General features: G+C 41.1%; 1 protein-coding gene across 5 annotated transcripts in view; it reads right to left on the reverse strand.

The window, feature by feature from the left end:
• Positions 1–19469, reverse strand: part of NEDD4 (NEDD4 E3 ubiquitin protein ligase) — a 238958-nt gene that overhangs the window by 42870 nt on the left and 176619 nt on the right. For 4 of the 5 annotated variants that reach the window (XM_089667948.1, XM_089667943.1, XM_089667935.1 and 1 more), the window contains 4 exons: positions 17544–17708; positions 10785–10850; positions 3677–3796; positions 269–463 (listed from right to left, as the gene is read on the reverse strand). In XM_089667948.1, coding sequence (XP_089524074.1) covers positions 269–463; positions 3677–3796; positions 10785–10850; positions 17544–17708 — 546 coding nt within the window. The remainder of the gene's footprint in view (positions 1–268; positions 464–3676; positions 3797–10784; positions 10851–17543; positions 17709–19469) is intronic. The other variant, XM_089667928.1, reaches the window with a different exon arrangement.

The following is a 19469-nucleotide window of genomic DNA, read 5'->3' on the forward strand; positions in this document are numbered from 1 at the left end:
ATTTGAATGGCTGCAGTAGGTTACTGCACTTTCACTCATTAAATAAGCCTGTATGTGTATCTCGGAAAATGATCTATGCACACTGAGAGGGAGGACATTCACTATGATGTTTTCCACAATTAAAAATGCAGCAGATACCTATAAAATGCATACAACATATTTTGAATGAATACCTTGCTTATAATCATCTCTCATATTTACATAGTATATTAAAACTATTTACTGATACCATTTAATTTGTAACATCATATGAATGTAAACCACATACCCATGTAGTAGTTTTAGTGACATGATTTATGAAGAAAGGTCTTCCATTTGGTGCGTGCCGCATTTCCCAGCCTTTGGGGAGGAAGCCCTGATCCCGGTCCACTGACAGTTTTGAAGATTCGTTTGCTGGTATTTGAACCTGACGACTGGTGGTGATACTCTGTACGGAGGGTGCCTGTGCCATTTCCACTGGTACCTGTAGAGATTCAGTTTTTAAGACACTTTGAGAGTACTTTTCAACTCTTCAGAGTTTTATTTAAAAGTTACCTGGAGGTTTCCTATGTCTTACTCTAAACAAAGACAGTGATATTAATGAGGGTAGCATAGAAGCTTGCTCTACAGGTATCTTGTAGGTGATGTTATTTCTACACAACTACAGCTGGCCATACATGGATTTCCATCCTGTTCATGAGAAGTTGACCTATGGATCGACTTTTCATGAACGAGCCTGTTGGAATATTTCTGGTCAATCAGTGCATGCAGCTGGCTGAAGGAAAACAACACTGAGTAATTTCCCGTGGCCAGCTTAACAAAAAAGAAAAAGCCTGTCTCTGATATTTCTATGTTTATCCTGAAAGGACAATCTCCAAGAGGCAATGATATCCACAAGCAATTAACAATAAGCTCAAGGGTTCTAAGCTTCAATAAAAACTTCAACAACAACACAAGCCCAATTAGGAGTGTGCTTTTTTAACCTGGCTGTCCCTGTTTTGTGTATGCACTTTTGACTGTTACTTTCTGTTATTAGCATATCTTTGGACAGCAGCATTGTTAATCTGGGGGAGGGGAGTGAAAACAGGTGGCGCACACACCTAGTGCATTATCCAAGGTTTATTGTAGGAATTAAATCATAAAAACATACTCACAGACGAAGCATGTATCTAAAAAGCATAGAAAAATGACAATGGCCACAACGGTGGGCAAGGTGTTCTCACTGTCAGTGCGGTCAAATGGCTGACGCGTTTCGGGGACGAATCCCTTTCCTCAGAGCTGATGACCAACCTCTGATGCTGATGCACGATGAATGGAAAGTGAAGTAAGAGCCCTGCTGTTGATGCATCAACAGCAGGGCTCTTACTTCACTTTCCATTCATCGTGCATCAGCATCAGAGGTTGGTCATCAGCTCTGAGGAAAGGGATTCGTCCCCAAAACGCGTCAGCCATTTGACCACACTGACAGTGAGAACACCTTGCCCGCCGTTGTGGCCATTGTCATTTTTCTATGCTTTTTAGATACATGCTTCGTCTGTGAGTATGTTTTTATGATTTAATTCCTACAATAAACCTTGGATAATGCACTAGGTGTGTGCGCCACCTGTTTTCTCTCTATCCAGTGGCTGATTTCCCCGTCTGAGGAGGGCTGCACCCCTGAAGCATTTCCTTTGGTTGTCGCTGTCCTGGTACCCTTGGCTTCCCTTTTGGCTGTGCATATCCTGAGGCGCTGGAGAGTACATACGCTATCCTGGGGGAGGGGAGTGTTAGATGCACTAGCAGATTTAGATACACTAAACAAATTGAAACCAAACTCCAGCACACTTTATAAGCAGTTACAGCAACATTTGTTTTTTTCTTTTGGGATAAAGGTTGTACGAAAATAAATAAAAGCTGGTCACTGTAAGCCCCCCTGTCAGTTTTAAATGGTTTGTCACATCCTTCTAACTGCTATATCTGCAAGAGAGATTGTTCTTACGAAAAACAAGACTTACTGGACAGATCATACAGTGAAAATAAGGGAAAGAAAGACTAAAAAAGAAAACCAATACAGCCACTACATCGAAGAATTGGTAAGCTGCAATAGAATAATGGTTTTCTTTTGGGTTTAATACCTCTTTAATATCAAATGCTAAAAAGGTACAAGTCTCTGCTAAGCCTTCCATTCCATATTCCTCTGGTTTAGCTGAATGATAATGGGCCCAGCAGGCAAAAGCATTCTAGCCCTGCGCATTTTCTGCTACTGAGAAGAAACCCATCACAATGCCCACAAAAAAAGCAGTATGTTCTCAAAGCAAGTGCTGTGTCAGCTTCCTTTTCAACTGCTTAAGATCAACAAGAACTAGTCAGACAAGAAAAACTAAAAGTTGTTCTCCAATGAAAAAAGGAAGCCACACTTTAAGTTAGATCAAATAGTATATCTGTAAATATAATATGTATTTACTAACATAAGGTTAATTTTAATAAAGGTAACCTACAATCCCAATTCCAAAAAAGTCGGGAAGCTGTGTAACATCTACATAAAATATAGAATGCAATGATTTGTAAATTTCATAAACCCGTATTTTATTCACAATAGAAAATAGAAAAAATATAAAGAGTTTAAATTGAGAAAATGTACCAAAAATGTACCAGAAACAAAAATAAGGTAACACGTGTCAAAAAGTTGGGACAGGGCAACCAAAAAGCTGGAAAAGCAAGTGACATTAACAAGGAAGACCATTTTGCAACTAATTAGTTTAATTTGCAACAAGTCAGTAACATGATTGGATATAAAAAGGGCATCTTAGAGAGTCAAGAGTGTCCCAGAAGTAAAGATGGGCAGAGGTTCACCAATCTGTGAAAAGCTATGGCTAACAATTTCAAAATAATGTAAAATTGCAAAGACTTACATTACATTATTTATTACAATATTTCATCAATTACAGTACATATTTCATCAAAAGATTCTGAGAATCTGAAGAAATCTTTGTGTGCAAGGGACAAGGCAGAAACACAATACTAAACGCATTTGATCTTCAGGCCCTCAGACGGCACTGCATTAAAAACAGGCATGATTCTGTGATGGACATCACTGCATGGGCTCAGTTATACTTTCAAAAATCATTGTCTGTAAACAGTTTTCCATGCCATCCAAAAATGCAAGTTACAGCTCTATCAAGCAAAGAAGAAGCCATATCTGGACATGATCCAGAAATGCAACCATCTTCTCATTTAAAATAGTCTTTTGCAAAGTGGTAGACTGTTATGTGGTCAGACCAATCGAAATGTGTAATTCTTTTTGGCAACCATGGGCGCCATGTCCTCTGGACTAAAGAGAAAAAGGTTTAAAAACCCACATCTCTCATGGTATGGGGGTGCATTAGTGCTTATGGAATTGCCAGCTCACATATCTGGAAAGGCACCATCAATACTGAAAGATATAGTCAGGTTTTACAGCAGCATATGCTCAGGCAAGAAGGGCATAACATTCCTGTCCCAAAACTCCAACAACTGGTCTCTTCAGTTCCCAGACATTTACAGAGTGTTGTTAAAAGAAGAGAGGATGCTACACCATGGTAAACATGGCCCTGTCCCAACTTTTTTGGAATTGGGGTTGTATTTATTTGTCTGTTTCGGAAAGGAAACTAAATAATTATACCAAACAATAACAGCAAAATTATCAGAAAAAGAAAAGTACTGTACTGTGTCCTGATACCTGTACTGCAGGCCTCTCCCACGTAGTTGTTCTTGTGTTGTGATCTATGTAATATGACCTTCCTTTCTCATCTTGTTTTTCCTCCCAACCAGGGGGTAATCCACAGGAGGTAGGCAATAACTGTTAAAAAAGATAATTACAAAGTATACAAAACCCTATGCATTTTGGCAGGTGGAAAGAACTTTATCTTGCAAACGTGATCTATTTTCTGAGAGAGACTGCCTAGAACTTCTCTCCTGTAGAGTGTAGACATTGTTGGTAGACATTGGCTGGAGATCACAAGATCCTGTGTCTCCAGCTGAACCCTACACTGTCAAAGGTGATGAAAGTTGCAAATTTTCATTTGTGCTGTAAACATATTACAGCAACAGAAACCAACAATAAATAGAGTACCTCATATGGCCAGGAACTAGAAATAGAATGTTTTAAAATGCCAATCTCCAAAGCTTCAGTTTGCTGTAAGTTTCAGAAGGAAACTAAACCACAGCTTCATATACACTGGCAGCTCCTAAACTTGAGTTTAGGAGCTTTTGGCATTTTGTTTTACCAAAGCTCCTAAACTCAACTCCATAAAAGCCTGTGTGTCCATTTACACATGGGCTTTTAGCAGAGTTTAGGAGCTGCCATATTTAGTTGAGGTTAAACCTCCCTCTCCTGAACGCAGAAGAATCGCGTTCAGGATATGAACGTTTTTGACTGCCGGCTGTGGGAAACCACAAAATGCAGAAAAATGTATCACCTTTACATGCATTTGGCGCTTTCCAGCAACCGTGGTCAGGGTAGGCTAGTGTACATGTAGCCTAAAGAAAAGTCTGGGCCTTTGTCTTCAAAGGTACAGTTTACAGTTAAGTGAATCCGTGGGTTTTTGTTTAGCAAAATCTCCTGCTGCTTTTACATCCAATTTTCAGAACTGGGTGCATGTTCTTTGTTTTCATTGGTCCAGCATGCAAATTAGTAACGAAATGCACAATAACCTGAAGCAATCCATAAGCAAAATGCATGCAAACCTAAGGCGCAATGCATGCAAACCAGAAGAAAAATGCAGGAATTATTTAAACACAATTGACTGGCTCCAGTCAACTCTTTACATTTAAACTGACTGGGACAAGGCTTACTCGCTAAGCAGCTCTAATTTTTACCCTATTATTTATCTTTAAGCAGTTGGCTGCCTTCCAAGCTAAATCACTTCAGGTCCTAAATATAAGCTTTCAAAATATAATGGTGTGGGGGTGGGAGGTGATTTATAAAACTGGAGCACACTTAATCTGGAGCAGCTGTGCACAGTAACCAATAAGCTGCTAACTACAGCTTGTTCAGTTAAACTTTAAAAATGAAAGCTAAAAGCTGGTTGGTTGCCTTGTAAATCTGCATCAAAATCTGGTTGTTCTAGTCTTAGTAAATTCCTTTCAATCTTGTGTTTTAATTGGTTTCCACACTGCCCTCCTTCATTGCGTTCTCACCATTACAAACCTTACAATGAAGAGAGCTGCAGTGTCACCTAAACCCTGTGATATGCTTGCTAAATCTGACTGTAGTGAGCAAAGTAGCACATGCAGATGATAGCACAGCTGCACTGACTGTCCTTGTCTTCCGGAGCTGGTTTTTAAAGATATAGCCCAAATAAAAGCAGTATTTTAGGTAAAGGTAGAAACTTGTGGGCTTTCTTGGGTGCTCCAACAGCAAGATACCCCTGCCAAAAACACAGAGATCTCACCAAAACATATGAGATACAGGAAAATATTAGGTGGCTAATAAACAATAGGTGGCTTAACTATTGAGCATCTACCAAAAACTGCAATATCGAATAAAGAGCTAACCCTCTTTTTTTGGGACTTTCAATGCACATATAAGCACAAATTATAAAATAGTAGACAAAATTTATGATACAAAAGATGATAAAATCACACAAAGGATAGGAGGTCAAGTGTTTTTACATCAGTCATAGATCACATTCAATACAGTTTTAGAAACAGAGTTCAAGTCATCAGTAATTGGGCACCTAAAACCTTTAACTACTGAGCTACAGTTGTCTTGTGACAGAAAGCCCAGGAAACTCCCACCGTTCTGGCGAAATGAGCACCTTAAAAATGCAAATGGAGATTTGTCCTTGAGAGCATAAGCTCTAGCAATCAGATTTCTCATCCTTCGACCAATGGTGGATTTGGAAGCAGGGCATCCCTTACAAGGTCCTAAAGACAGGACAAAGATGTAACATTTTCCTGATCAAAACTGGTACTTTTAGGTGAACTCTAATGGCTGTGACTATGTCCAAGGAACGAAGAGAGACTTTTTCTTTTTTTTTATGAAACGGCATCAAGATGGTAAAACTACTTATGCCCTCACTGAGGTGGAAGACTGATACCACCCTTAGGAAGAAAGGATGATCATGAGCTTAAGACTACTTAAAGAGCCAGCTCAGAGACTCTTCTGACAGATGTGATAGCAACCAAAAATGGCCACTTTGCAGGAATGGTCATCAAAGGGAATATCCTTGAGAGAGCATCAAGTTAAGATCCCAATGTAGCCCAGGGTGCTGCAAGGGAAACCTGATGGGAGATACACCTTGAATACAGGTTTATTACAAGGGTTCGTTAAGCCAGAGATCTTTGAAAAAGAGTGAAAAAATAGAAAAGAATGGACAAGGCCAAAACCTAACTTTTTCAGAGTGCTTAATGCAAAATTTTGGACAAGACCTGATTATAACAAGGTTAGAATACAAGGCACACAGTAATCTCGGGGATTTAATTGTGTGCGTTCACACCAGGCAAAGAAGGATTTTCTGGTACGGTAGTAGATCTTTCTAGAGCTGGCTTTTCTGGCTCTTTTTAGCAAAGTAAGAACAACAGATTCAGAGACATCTCTCTCCAGCCCTAGGTTTCAAAGCCATGCCGTTCAAGCCAAGGACTGAAAAGCAGGAAGGAATACCGGGCCCTGAGACAGAAGATCTGACCTGTTGGAGAGAGGCCAGGGGTCATCTGTTGGAAGTTTGAATATATCTGTGTCAGACTCTTGTGGGCCAGTTTGATGCAAGAAGAATTTTCTTCTCTGGAAGAAACCCTTATGTGGGATGTGCCCAGGAACAATCCCAAGTAGTCTAAGCAAAGAAAAGGTTCTGATCACACAACTGGAGGCCTGGAGCGTCTCCACTGTCATGTGGATGTTTTGTAGACAGCTTTATAGGGCGAGTCCTTTAAGAGAAGATCACCTAGATCAGTGTTTCTCAACCTTTTTCCAGTCAAGGCACCCTTTAAAATTCTGCACAATCTTGGGGTACCTAATTCTGGTCCATCCACCGTCATTCTGCCACGGCACCCCTGAAGAAACCTGAAGGCACCCTGGTTGAAAAAGACTGAGCTAGACAATCTGTGACCTGGATACCCTGAGTGCTGTGGAGGGCAAAAGACAAGGTGCTAGAACCTTTGTGAATACTCTGGAAACAGGAGGTCAAAGGGCACTGTGACAAACTGGAAATGGCCATATGCCACTTTAAATTGCAGAAAGCACTGAAGAGGTAGATAAATGGGAATATGCAGATAGGCATACTGCATGCCTATGTATGCCAGGTATTTCCCCTGTCACAGTGAGGCAAGTACCAACCTTAGAAACTGCACTTAAATTTAGCAATTTGAAGGTGTTTGTTGAGGGATTTTAAGTTCAGAATATCACCAATAACCCTATTGGGCTTTGGTACCATGAACAGAAGAAGCCTTTGAACATGTTTTGTGGAGGTACCACTCCCTGGGACAAGAGATGGTTCATGGAATTCAGTAAATCTGACTGTCCTTGGGCAGTTTTTAACTTTACTTTGTACATCTTTGAAACCACCTATTAAACCCACAGATTTTGGACGTCTGTGACCTAGAGAGAGGCAAACTGTAACAAACATACCCCCAACTCTTAGGAGGGAGACTTCCCCTTCATTGGGACGAGGATTTTGGGGATTACTTGGTGGGCTTTGTGGGCCAAGTCTTGCACCAAAAGTAAGGGGTAAGCTTAAGTTTTGAGTAGAAGATTTTTTTTAATACAGCGGTTAGGTGCTCTGCATTTTGAGGAGGAAGAGACTCCGGAGCAGGGGAGTTTTGGACTCTTCCTCTGTATAAGTAAAACCTTCTGTCCAGTGACATCTTTGATGAATTGTTCAAGTGCCTCCCCAAAAAGGTCTGCCTTAAAAAGGCATACGTGTGAGGTGGTTTTCACAGTCAGCTGCAGCTGTCCAGGCTTTGAGCAACAAGATTCCATGTATGTGAATGGAGATCAGAAAATCGAAAATTTGTCTCATGACGTTGTAGGACATCCACAAAAAACAGCAGAGCAAGAGGTAATTGCTGTAACCTCTCCATTAAAGAATAGTCCTGGAATTATAGATACTCTTGGCTGTGTATTAACCTAGTCCAGTTAACTGCAGTTTGCCACATTTCAGCAGGAGCTGGTTGCAGAGCTGGGCCTGCTACAGTAAACAGTGCCTTCAGAAGTGTCTTAAACTTTATATCTGCAGAACCCTTGAATGAGCATCTTGAATTGGTACAGTGAGATGTTAAAGAAGGAGACTACAAGATCCATTACAGGAACAGACCACTTTTTAGTGAACTTTTTCCACGGGATAAAGTTTGACTAAATATTTTTAGTGATTAAAAATAATTTCTGGAGTGAGCATATCCACAATAACAAGCATGTTGCGGGAAGCTCATGCTTCAGATGTAAGAGTGTGGATGAAAAAAAATCACACCCTCTAAAAATGTTTGTATATAACTTCCTCATTTCCTTTGATGTCTGTCTTGTTTAGGGCAGGCATATCGGAATCCGACTCCTGTAAAGACGGAAAAGATGGCTATATCAAGGCTGTTAATTGTCCATGGTACTGTAACATAGATGCAGAAAATTCTGCTTTTCTGAAGCCACTTGCTGCATTCCTGAAAGAGCTAGAATCAGATTCAGTGACCGGTGTTAAATCAGGTTCATGCTCCAATGCAAGGGAAGCATCATCACTCTGAGACTGAGTGTTGTACAGGCCTTCAGCAGAGTGAATGTTTGCCTGGCGTTTAGCTGTGGCTCCCTCTTGCCTGTTTTCCACTATAGCTACAAGTGAGGGTATTCCAGCACAGCGGATAAGTAGTTAGCAGTTCCACTTGGCAGCACTAGGGTCATTGGTATGAGTCCCAACCATGGCACTACCTGCCTAGAGTTTGCTTGTTCTCCCTGTGCCTCCATGGGTTACCTCCAGGTACTCTGGTTTCCTTCCACACTCCAAAGACATGCTGGTAGGTTAATTGACTCCTTTCTAAATTGGCCCTACTATGTGTATGTATGAATGCGAGTTAGGGACCTTAGATCGTAAGATCCTTGAGGGCAGGGACCGATGTGAACGTACACCTGGTCATCCACGAAAGTGGTTGAGTTTTAGTGCCGGGTTTGATCATACAGGAGGGGAGAGCACATATCTGAATGTGACATACTGGTGGTCATGATACCACGCTTGTGGAAAGTTAGTGCAGCTTATGCACATAGTATACTATGGGGAACTTCTGTTCTATTTGAGCTTTTACTATCTGTGGATGACGTATATATGTGTTGAAGGGGATGGCATATCCATTAGCCTCTGATAAGAACATAAAAAAACGCTAGTAGGTATTCAAAAATGGCGCCGCGCTGGAAGTACGTCACCCGTGAATGCCATCGACGCGTTGCGTCACGTGACCTCGTGACTTAGAGCTTTTCTCATGCAGAACACCTTGTACATTGGATTCTACCTTGATATATGATGTACATTGTGCACATTGGATTCTACCTTGATATATGCTTTCTACCTGATGCAAGCTACATCTATGTGAGTGCACTTTTGTCTTCCTTGATTTTATATGCTATTAAACAGTAATACACTATGGAGATTGTGTTCTCTCTCTGTTTTATGGGCATATGATTTTTATGAGAGTGCTAAGCTGCCTGTTGACCGGTCCAGTGGATCTATGAATAGCGATTGCCTGCTAACATCGTCTGGCTATTAGAGCGGTTGCTTAGAGGATCCAGAGGAGAGTTTATTTGCTTTGTGGCCCTGCAGGGTCATGAAGTGGAGGTGAGAGGCCATTGCAGCCATTTCTTTGGGGTTCACAGTGAGGGTGTGCTGACATCCACATCGTGTATGAACCGGAAGATCACTACACTGATTTATGGACTGTTTTGCCACTGAATTATTTAAATGTGATGAGTGTCTCACTAAGTGTGTTTTTATCTGATCCCTCATTAGGGATTCACATCTGTGTGGATTAATATTGTGTCCTATTAAGACACTTGGGGGTCACGAATATTATATCCCCATGTGGATTGGGGTCACTTTTTGTGATCATTAATAGGTCTGGTCCTTTAGACCTTTTTTATCTGTTTTATATTGTCTGTGTTCATATATTGTTTATTACCGATGATTGTTTATCAGCGCTGCATCATTATTATGTTTATGTGACGTTAGACCTATATGGTATAGGATGGGATGCTAGCTGCGTTCTAATATCTACACATTGTTTTTGTCTCGCATAGGAGCGCAGGAGGATCTTGTTAATTTTATCCCTCAAGAGTTGGTTCTAGCCAGATCAGTGGATTGGTTTAAAAGGCCTGGATTATTTCTTGGATACACAGAATATAACTGGATACTAACATTTATAGGTAAAGTTGATCCAGGGAATATCTGATTGCCTCTCGGGGGATCAGGAAGGAATTTTTTCCCCTGAAGGAGCAAATTGAATCATGCTTTGCTGGGTTTTTTGCCTTCCTCTGGATCAACTGTGGGTTAAGGATTATAACTTTTTTTTTTTTGTGGTTGAACTGGATGGACTGTTGTCTTTTTTCAGCCAGACTAACTATGTAACTGAGCTGAGCGACCAATGTAATTAATTTTACCAGTGCTAGCAACTATAGAAATATTAATCTCAGACGCATTAATCAGCAGGTCTCCAAATAATTTATCTGCACTGTGAACTGACTATTATTGGTTAGAGTAAGCCTGTTCCATGATACAGTTTAATAAAATAATATATGTTTTAAACACAGCATTAAACAGGCCAAACACCATTAGACACAGCCAATTCATCATGCGTTGGGAGACAACAGAAAATCTTACAACTGGTAACGTAGGTAGTTCTTCCTGTGTATAAGATTGCAAGCTCCCTCTTCTGCTGGAATTCACCTTTACAAAACACATTTAAAATGTGATGAAAATGAAAGATGAAAATCTATGAAAAAATCTGAGCATGAGTATAGTTCTGAAACAAAATTTTGCCATTTTTCCTAAAAGTTCTATAATACTTCTTAAACAGAAACTACAAGAAATGTAATTTTATATACAGTATATACTTCAATCTCTGGTGTCCTTCACCTTGCAGGGAAATTTCAGCTCTCAAGAGGTTCACACACTGCCTGCACATGCCCATTCCATCTGCTCTGCCCTGGGTAGTTGAGAAACCCCACTAAGCTTCTACTGTCCAACTAAGTCAATTCAAAAGATGAATAGCAAGGCACTGCAAATGTAAGCATGTGGGCAGTGGGTGAACAGCATAGTTTTGCAGGAGCATAGCTAGCAAATGGCAAACATAATAAACTTAACTCCACTAAGTTCCTGGGATCCCTCTAACTCTCACACCTGTATACCCCCTATGGACCAGTGCATTTTATACATTTTTGCTATGTATAGTTTATTCTGCAACAACTTTTTAATTACTTAAGATAACAAAATGATTACGGTCTCATGTATACTGCTGCTCCTAAACCTGAGTTTATGAATTTTTGGTGTTTTTTTGCCAAAGCCTCTGAACTCAACTCAATAAACCAGAGTTTAGGGGCAGTTAAACGTTCCTCTCCTTAACACAGAAGAATCACGTTCAGCAAAAGAAATTTTCGGACAATAAATGCTAAATGCAGCAAAAACATATGTAAACGCATCTAAACACTAGTCCAGTTTAGGCATTTATTTATGTCAATGGAAAATACTCTGGCCAATCAAATGAATAAAGGTCCAAGGGAAGGTTAAACGCAGTACCACGTTCAGTGTTTCTGCTGCCAGGATAGCCAAATGTCTAATGGAGTTCATGTGTACATGAGGCCAAACAGATTGTTCATTTAAAGTAAGGATTTCTTTTCATGATTTTTTTTTGTGTAATCCTTACACAAATAGCAAAACCTAAAAAACCCACTTTCTTCTTTTTTGACCAACAAAATAAGGTCACCGTACATATATAGTATACATTTATTCTATAGCTTGTACTGTTTAAAATGACACTAACATTATGATTCTGGCACAAAAAATTAAAGTTGTTTTTCAATTTTATGTATTTGTAAATGTGGCACAAAAACAAAATTAATGAATAAAACAAAAAGTATATATTTTAATGGTTCATAAAATACAAAAAAAACCCCCAGGAAAATAATAGTTGAGTGAAAAGGGAAAACAAAAGTTATTCAGGGCTGATTAGTGTAAACTACGGGTTATTAAGGGGTTAATTAAAAGATACACAAAATATAGAAATTTAGATATACCTGTAAATTCCTTATCAAAATACAATTACAGGATGCAAGAGTTTATTATTAGACCATGTGTTATATCCCACTACTTTCAGATGATTGGACACTGGGAAAAGCTTTGCTGGGAAATGTCCCCCAGTGCACCCATGTAACCTCACCCACACCATGAGGCTTTAGTCTGTTTAGCAAGCAGTAAGGAGATCACTGAGGAGGAGGGAGGGACCTGTGCCCTATATTGTACTCCAAAATATATAATTTGGAGGTATGCCAAGATTTTGAGTATTCTGCTCATACAGTACAGGACACAGGAGTTTATTTTTAGACTATGAGACGGGGCGTACTGGGCCGGGGGGCAGGGAGGCAAGTACCAAGAACAACAAACATGGTACTATTTTTTGGCTGCTCAGCATCAGACAGCGTAGGGGATCACTACCTGACAGTGTGATTGTAGCTCCAGCTGTCAGCAACCTAGACAGCTGCCAGAGTTAGAGCAGTGAAAGCTAGCTTGCCCAGAAGTCGGGCTGTATCTGCTCTGTCACCCATCCAGTCGTCTTGTCACCACTGTCTTCCTATTTCCTCCCTCCTGCCTGTCCAGTCCGACACTCCGCCTCCCATTTGTATCCACGCAACCCCGCCCACACTACAGCCCCCTACATGCACTTTGCTTTGCCTACCTGTGGGAGACCATCCTGAGGGGGGAGGCATAATTGATGAGTGAGCCTTCTGCAGCCTAAAAAAAAACCCTCTCACCCCCACCCCCTTTTGCTTTGCTCCTTCTTTCCCCCCCTCTCTTTCTCATTTCTTTCTTCCTTCTCTCTCTCCCTTCGGCAGACTGGGGGGGCTTGTGCAGACTGGAGGGGGGGGGGACTGTGCAGACTGGGGGGAGGAGATTGTGCAGACTGGGGGGAAGAGATTGTGCAGACTGGGGGGAGGGGGGAGTAACTGTGATGAAGACTAGGGGGAGGGGGGAGTAACTGTGGTGCAGACTGGGGGGAGGAATTGCGCAGACTGGGGGAGGATAAAATTGCATAGACTGGTGGAAGGGGAGATTGTTCAACCTGGTGCAGGATTCTGCAAACTGGGAGGGGGGGGGGGTTTGTGCAGACTTGGGGGGGGGGGCGGGGGGAATTGTGCAGACAGGGGAGGAAACTGTGTAGACTGGAGGTGGGGGGTTGTGCTGACTGGGAGGAAGAGATTGTGCAGACTGGGGGGAGGGGGGGGGGGAACTATGGTGCAGACTGGGGGGAGGATAAAATTGCATAGACTGGCAGTGATTGTTTAGACCGGGGAGGGGAAAATTGCGCAGACCGGTGGAAGGGGAGATTGTGCAACCTGGTGCAGGACTCTGCAAACTGGGAGGGGGGGTTTGTGCGGGCTTGGGGGGGGGAATTGTGCGGACGGGGGGGAAACTGTGTAGACTGGGGGGGATTGTGCAGATGGGGGGGGAATTCTGCAAACTGGAGGGGAAATTGTCTACACTGAGGGGATTGTGCAGACTGGGGGGGGGGGATATTGTGCAAACTGGGAGGGGTATAGTGCAGGCTGGGGAAGGGGGAAATTGCACAGACTGGTGCAGACCAGGGGATTGTTGAAACTCGGAAAGGAGGGCGGGGATATGCTACTACATATGTCCCAAGTGTGAACCTTGATTTACTAGCTGATGAGCTGGAACGGAGGTCGTCCCCCCCACTCTTACTGAAGCCCGGAAACTCAACTGCCGGCTAGGGGAGGGGAAGCGCTGTAGGGCCAAGGCAAAACCATGCCTCAATCTCACATACAGACAATGAAACCGGAAGTGATGTCACTTCAAGTATTAGATGCATCCTTGCCTGGCCAGTAGACACATCTAACTAAGCTGATCTGTGATTGGTTAGATGGATTGAAGGGCAGGGGAGACACTGGGGTCTATTACACCCCTAATGTCTCCATAAAGAGTACCTGTAACCTGCCCAATGCTATCACATAGGGGTTTATTAACCCCTTGTGATAGCAATCAAGTAGCAAATAAAAAATACCAGAAAAAAATAAAATTCTAATAAAATGTATTAAAATAAAGAGAAAAAATTGCCATAGCCCCCCATGCCCTACACACCTGCGCAAATGCAAATGCAAGCAGTAAGGAGATCGCTGAGGAGGAGGGAGGGACCTGTGTCCTATATTGTACTCCAAAATATATAATTTGTCAAGATTTCGATTATTCTGCTCATACAGTACAGGACAAGCCTGGGTGTGCACACGTAGGTAAACCACGGTAGCAGCACATGTGACACATCGCCCTGAATGTCAGACTGAGAACATTCTAGCACAAGAGCTCCTAGTTAACTCTAAACCGATGAGCTGTAAAGGCTTTTAAAGCGTCACCTATGGTGATTTTTGCACCATAGTTCTGGTTATATAGTGGGTGCACGCAATTTAAAGACATGGAATCTATTTACTCGATGCAACCCCATCTTTTATATTGTAACCAAAAATGGGTATTATATTGTGCGTTTTTGCACTATAATTCATGTAATTATATTTTTTCCTGAAAATTTGTGTTTAATAAAAATTTTATTGCCAAAAAACTAAGGTTTTAATATGTAGGCACATTATGACATTATCCTGCGGGGTCCCACTTTTTTTTTGTGTGCGGTTTACTACTGCTTTAAGAGTTGGGAATTGCCAGCAAGGAGGCAGGCAACTGGGCAGGATAGGCTGTGCTACACACATCATATGTACTTTGATGAAGATTTTTTGGGCATGCTAAGTCAACTAGTTAATTATTTATTAAATGAAAGTCCTTAACTTTTGGAAGAAATTACAGTTAACTGACATGCATCTTAAAGTGGCTGTAAACCCTTACATACAGCGGCTATAGAAAAGAATCACTCCCCTTTAAGATATTCATATTTTGGTGCTTTGCAGTCTGAAATGAAGACAGACACCGTTTTTGTTTTCTCCAGCTGTATTTACTTAATGCAACTTATTACATCCAAGGGAAAGAAGTAACACTAACATGTCAGAAAAAAATTTAAAAAAATGTAAATGATTGTATATGGACTTCAGTCTGCAAGTCATCGCACAGATTTTCAATGGGGTGGCCATGCAATAACATTTACCTTTATCTCCTTTAATCACTGTGTAGGCATTTTTGCTGTGTGCTTTGGGTCATTGCCATGTGGAAAGGTAAACCTTCGGCCCAATGAAAACTTTCTGGCAGGAGGCAGCAGAGTTTCCTCAATAATTTGACAGTATTTTACCCCATCCATTTTTCCTTTTATCCTGACAAGCACTCCAGTCCCTGCTGCAGAGAAACTCCCCCATAACAGGATATTACCACCTCCATGCTTTACTGTCGGAATGGTGTTATTTGGATGGTAAACTGTATTGGATTTCTGCCAGACATATCGTTTAGTGTTGAGCCCAAATCATTACATTTTAGTCTCATCTGACCATAACAAATTCTGACCATGCTGCCTCAGAATCTTCAAGGTGTGTTTTTGGCAAAGCTCAGTTGTGACTGCATGTGGCCTTTCTTGAAGAGTGGCTTTTTTCTTGCAACCCTCCCATACAGGCCACATTTGTGGAGAATTTGTGATATTGTTGTCACATGAACACAATGACCACTCTTTGTCATAAATTTCTGCAGCTGCTTCAGAGTTGCTGTAGACCTCTTGGTAGTCTCTCTGACCAGTTTCCTCCTGGATCTTTCATCCAGTTTGGAGCGACGTCCTGATTAAGGAAGAGTCTCTGTTGTACCAGATACCTTCCACGTCTTAATAATAGACTGCACTTTGCTTTTAGCCATTGATAGAGCCTTTGATTTTTTTTTTTTGTATCCATTTCTGTACTTGTGCCTGTTCACAACTTTATCCCAGAGATCTTTTGACAGTGCCATGCCAGCCATAGTTGAACGTTTGCTCCAGTTGCTTTACCAGGGACTGAAATGCTCCAGAAAAGCTCTTTTCATGATGAGTTAATCAAAATGACCACAGCTGATCACAGTTGAAAGGCAAATTGCTTTGTGTGCCATTGAGAAGGTGATTAGCAACACTTGATTGAGTTTACACGTTATTTTTAGGAGGGGGAGGTGATCCTTTTTCCAGCTCAGTAATTGCAAGTTGAAATAAAAAAAAAACATTTCTGACATGTTGATGTTATATCTTTCACTTGAATGTTATAAGTTGCACTACTAAGAGTAAATACTGCTGGATAAAACAAAGACTGTGTCTTTTTTCTTTTCAGGCTGCAAAGCAACAAAATGTGATTATTTTGAAGGGGTGATTCTTTCCTAAACCCACTGTAAACAAATCCTACCACATAAATTGCACCTGTTTATTTGCAGCCTTCACTTCTCTACAGCCATTCAAAAGGCAGAATTGACACAGCTTATCTGAGCTTCCAGGAAGCAGGGGGTGGAGAGCTGAAGATCGGATTGGAGAGAAGGGACAGATTCACCTTCAACCATCACACAGGAACAGAGCTGAGGCTGTCAATCACAGGCTATGTGCTGGAGTTATCTCACCCTGTCATCTTTTTTCTCTTGGTGTCTGGAAAACCTACCAAAAGTGACTCATGCTGATAGAAGAGGAAGGAGGCAGCAGAGAGAAATGACACTTCGTGCCCTGGAATAAAACATGTACACACTATAGAGGGATATGCTTTGTTCATATTTCGTATCTGAGGTTTGCAACCACTTTAAATAACACTTTTTTCCCCCATTACATTAAAGTCATTTTCTGCACTGCTATCAGTAATTAGCCATACCATATACTCAAAACTTACAGATGCTTGAAAGATAAATCCCCTAATAACTTTTGTACTTCTTAGGAACTTTGTGAGATCTCAGAATCCTAGGTCTGTGCACCCACTTACAATGTTTTCCTTCCAATGCTGCATTTTTAGTTTGGCTTAAAAACAGTGCAGAACTATGTAATGGAGATCTAAACTGGTGAAATCACCAAGTGATACAGGGAGCCAGCAGGTGATTCAGGATGCCAGGCTCTAACTTTAAATAAGATATCCCATTTGGGTGTAATGACCCTTTAAAAAATCCATAACCAGTTTGTGGAACTTAAAGGTTTAGGGAATAATAAAAGAACGGGTGTAATATAGTGGATAGTAGGATCTTTCCATCATTAAGCTCTTTACCTTTCTGAGCCAATGGTTATAATAATCTTTTCCTACATTTGTGCAAGCATTAAATATCAAGCTAAGACGAAAACACATTTACATGTTGTTTAATTGCTGTTTGTGATTAAAACAGGAGGTTTTTAGATTCTGTTTTTGGCTTGGTGGATCCTGACAGAGGTCATAAGGTTGTGTCAGGAGGCTTGTTAATGTTTCATTTATAAATGATAATAGCAATACAAAAATAGCTTACAATGCTTGAGCTCTGCCTGCCACTGGCAGTATTCCCAGATATGTGAAGCCTTGCATTGAGCTCATCAGTAACTTGTGTTTGGAGGTCACTGCTAGATAATGAGTGTGGTTGAGTACTGTGGTTGCTGTATACAGTGGAATCATCCTCGGTTATAATTTCCCAACTCTGTTAAGAAAGCAAAAACATATTATTACTAAATTTATAAGACATCCAGTCAATATCATTACAAGATGCAACATTTCGGTTTGATTATACCGAAAAATAAATGAACCTAACAATAACCACCCAACTACTGACCTTTTTTAGATGTATATTTGTCAGATCAAGAGAGATAGGCAAACTGATTTGGCCTAGGCCCACACTGCTGCAGCATGATCTGATTTTCAGTGCAATTGTGTAGTGTGAGACTGCATGTTTTTGATGTGTTTTTCATGCTTCATGCATTTTGTTTTGCAGAAGGAGCCTGGATTTTATACACAAAACACTGCCATAAACACATTAGAAATGCACGTACATGTGTTTCACACGCAGTTTTGGTGCACTTCCATTGAAGTTCATGAGGCCAAAATTGAGCTGTAACAGTACCAAAGTAGCAATTATACCTTTTCAAAAAAATTGCAACAGCCATGTTCCATTGATGTAAACTGACACCATAGAGAATAATGTGATTTTCACTGTCATCCAGTGGTGGCCAACAACAGCTGCATCAGAAATTGCACTAAGGTGAACTGGAGCTTATTGCATATTGAGCGTAAGAAGGTAGATAAGATAACGGACCATTATCAGGCGGGTGAGAATTATCTGAATTATAAATTCTGTCTGCTACAGAATGGGAATTTTATAGGCGAGGCATACTATACTTCAAAAAAGTACCAGGTTCAAATTCTGCACAATGGGCATTTGGAAGCAAAAATAATAATCAAATTTGTTTACAAGATGATATGTAATCTCCACATGACTAACCTAAACAGTATAAAACCGTCATAAAATTCTTGACTTGATGACTGACTTTAAGGCAGAACTCATGGAGAACGAGATGTAGATGTGCAAAACTGAACATATTTCTGACCTCTCTAGTCCACAATAGTGTGCGGGGATGCCTTTAATATTGATTGGACCCTAGGCAAATGTTTTCTTGGGCCTCCCCATGCATTTTTGATCTCCACCTGCTCAGAGACACACAATAAATAGCAGCTAGACTCAAAATCAGTATATTTAGCAGAAAAGGCAGCAATTGCAATTGGTTGCCGGAGGTTACAGCATATCATTACAGATCACTGATTAGTTTCTAGAGGTTACAGCACATGATTTCTGCTTGCTGATTGGTTGTTAGAGATTACTGCACATCATTATTGCTCACCCACTGGTTGCTAGAGGCTACTGCACATCATTGCCGCTCACTGGCTGCTAGAGGTTATTGCACATCATAATTGTTCACTGATTGGTTGTTGGAGGTTACTGCACATCATTATTGCTCATTGGTTGGTTGCTAGAGATTACAACATATCACTACTGTACACCGATTGGTTGCTAAAGGTTACTGCACATCATTACCACCCACTAGTTGCTAGAGGTTACTGCACATTACTCACTAATTGGTTGCTGTTAGTTATTGTGCATCATTACCACTTACGTATTGATTGCTCGAGGTTACGAAACATCATTAGAGTTCACAGGTTGGTTGATGAAGATTACAACACATCATCTCCTCACTGCCTGCACACCATGGACTGGGAAGATGAGGGGACCCACTAATAGACAGAAAACTCCTAGGAATTCTAGGACTCCTTAAATCAGTAGCAGTGCTGGGGGGAGGAGGGTGTGACTATAGGCAGTGCTGGGGGATTGATGGGATCAGTAGCAGTCATGGTAGGGGATGAGATAAGTGGCAGTGCTGGAGGGATGGAATGAGTGACTGTGCTGGTG

The sequence above is a fragment of the Staurois parvus genome, unplaced genomic scaffold (assembly GCF_062004578.1).
Source record: "Staurois parvus isolate SC_StPar_1 unplaced genomic scaffold, SC_StPar_1.0 ptg000054l, whole genome shotgun sequence".
Lineage (NCBI taxonomy): Eukaryota > Metazoa > Chordata > Amphibia > Anura > Ranidae > Staurois > Staurois parvus.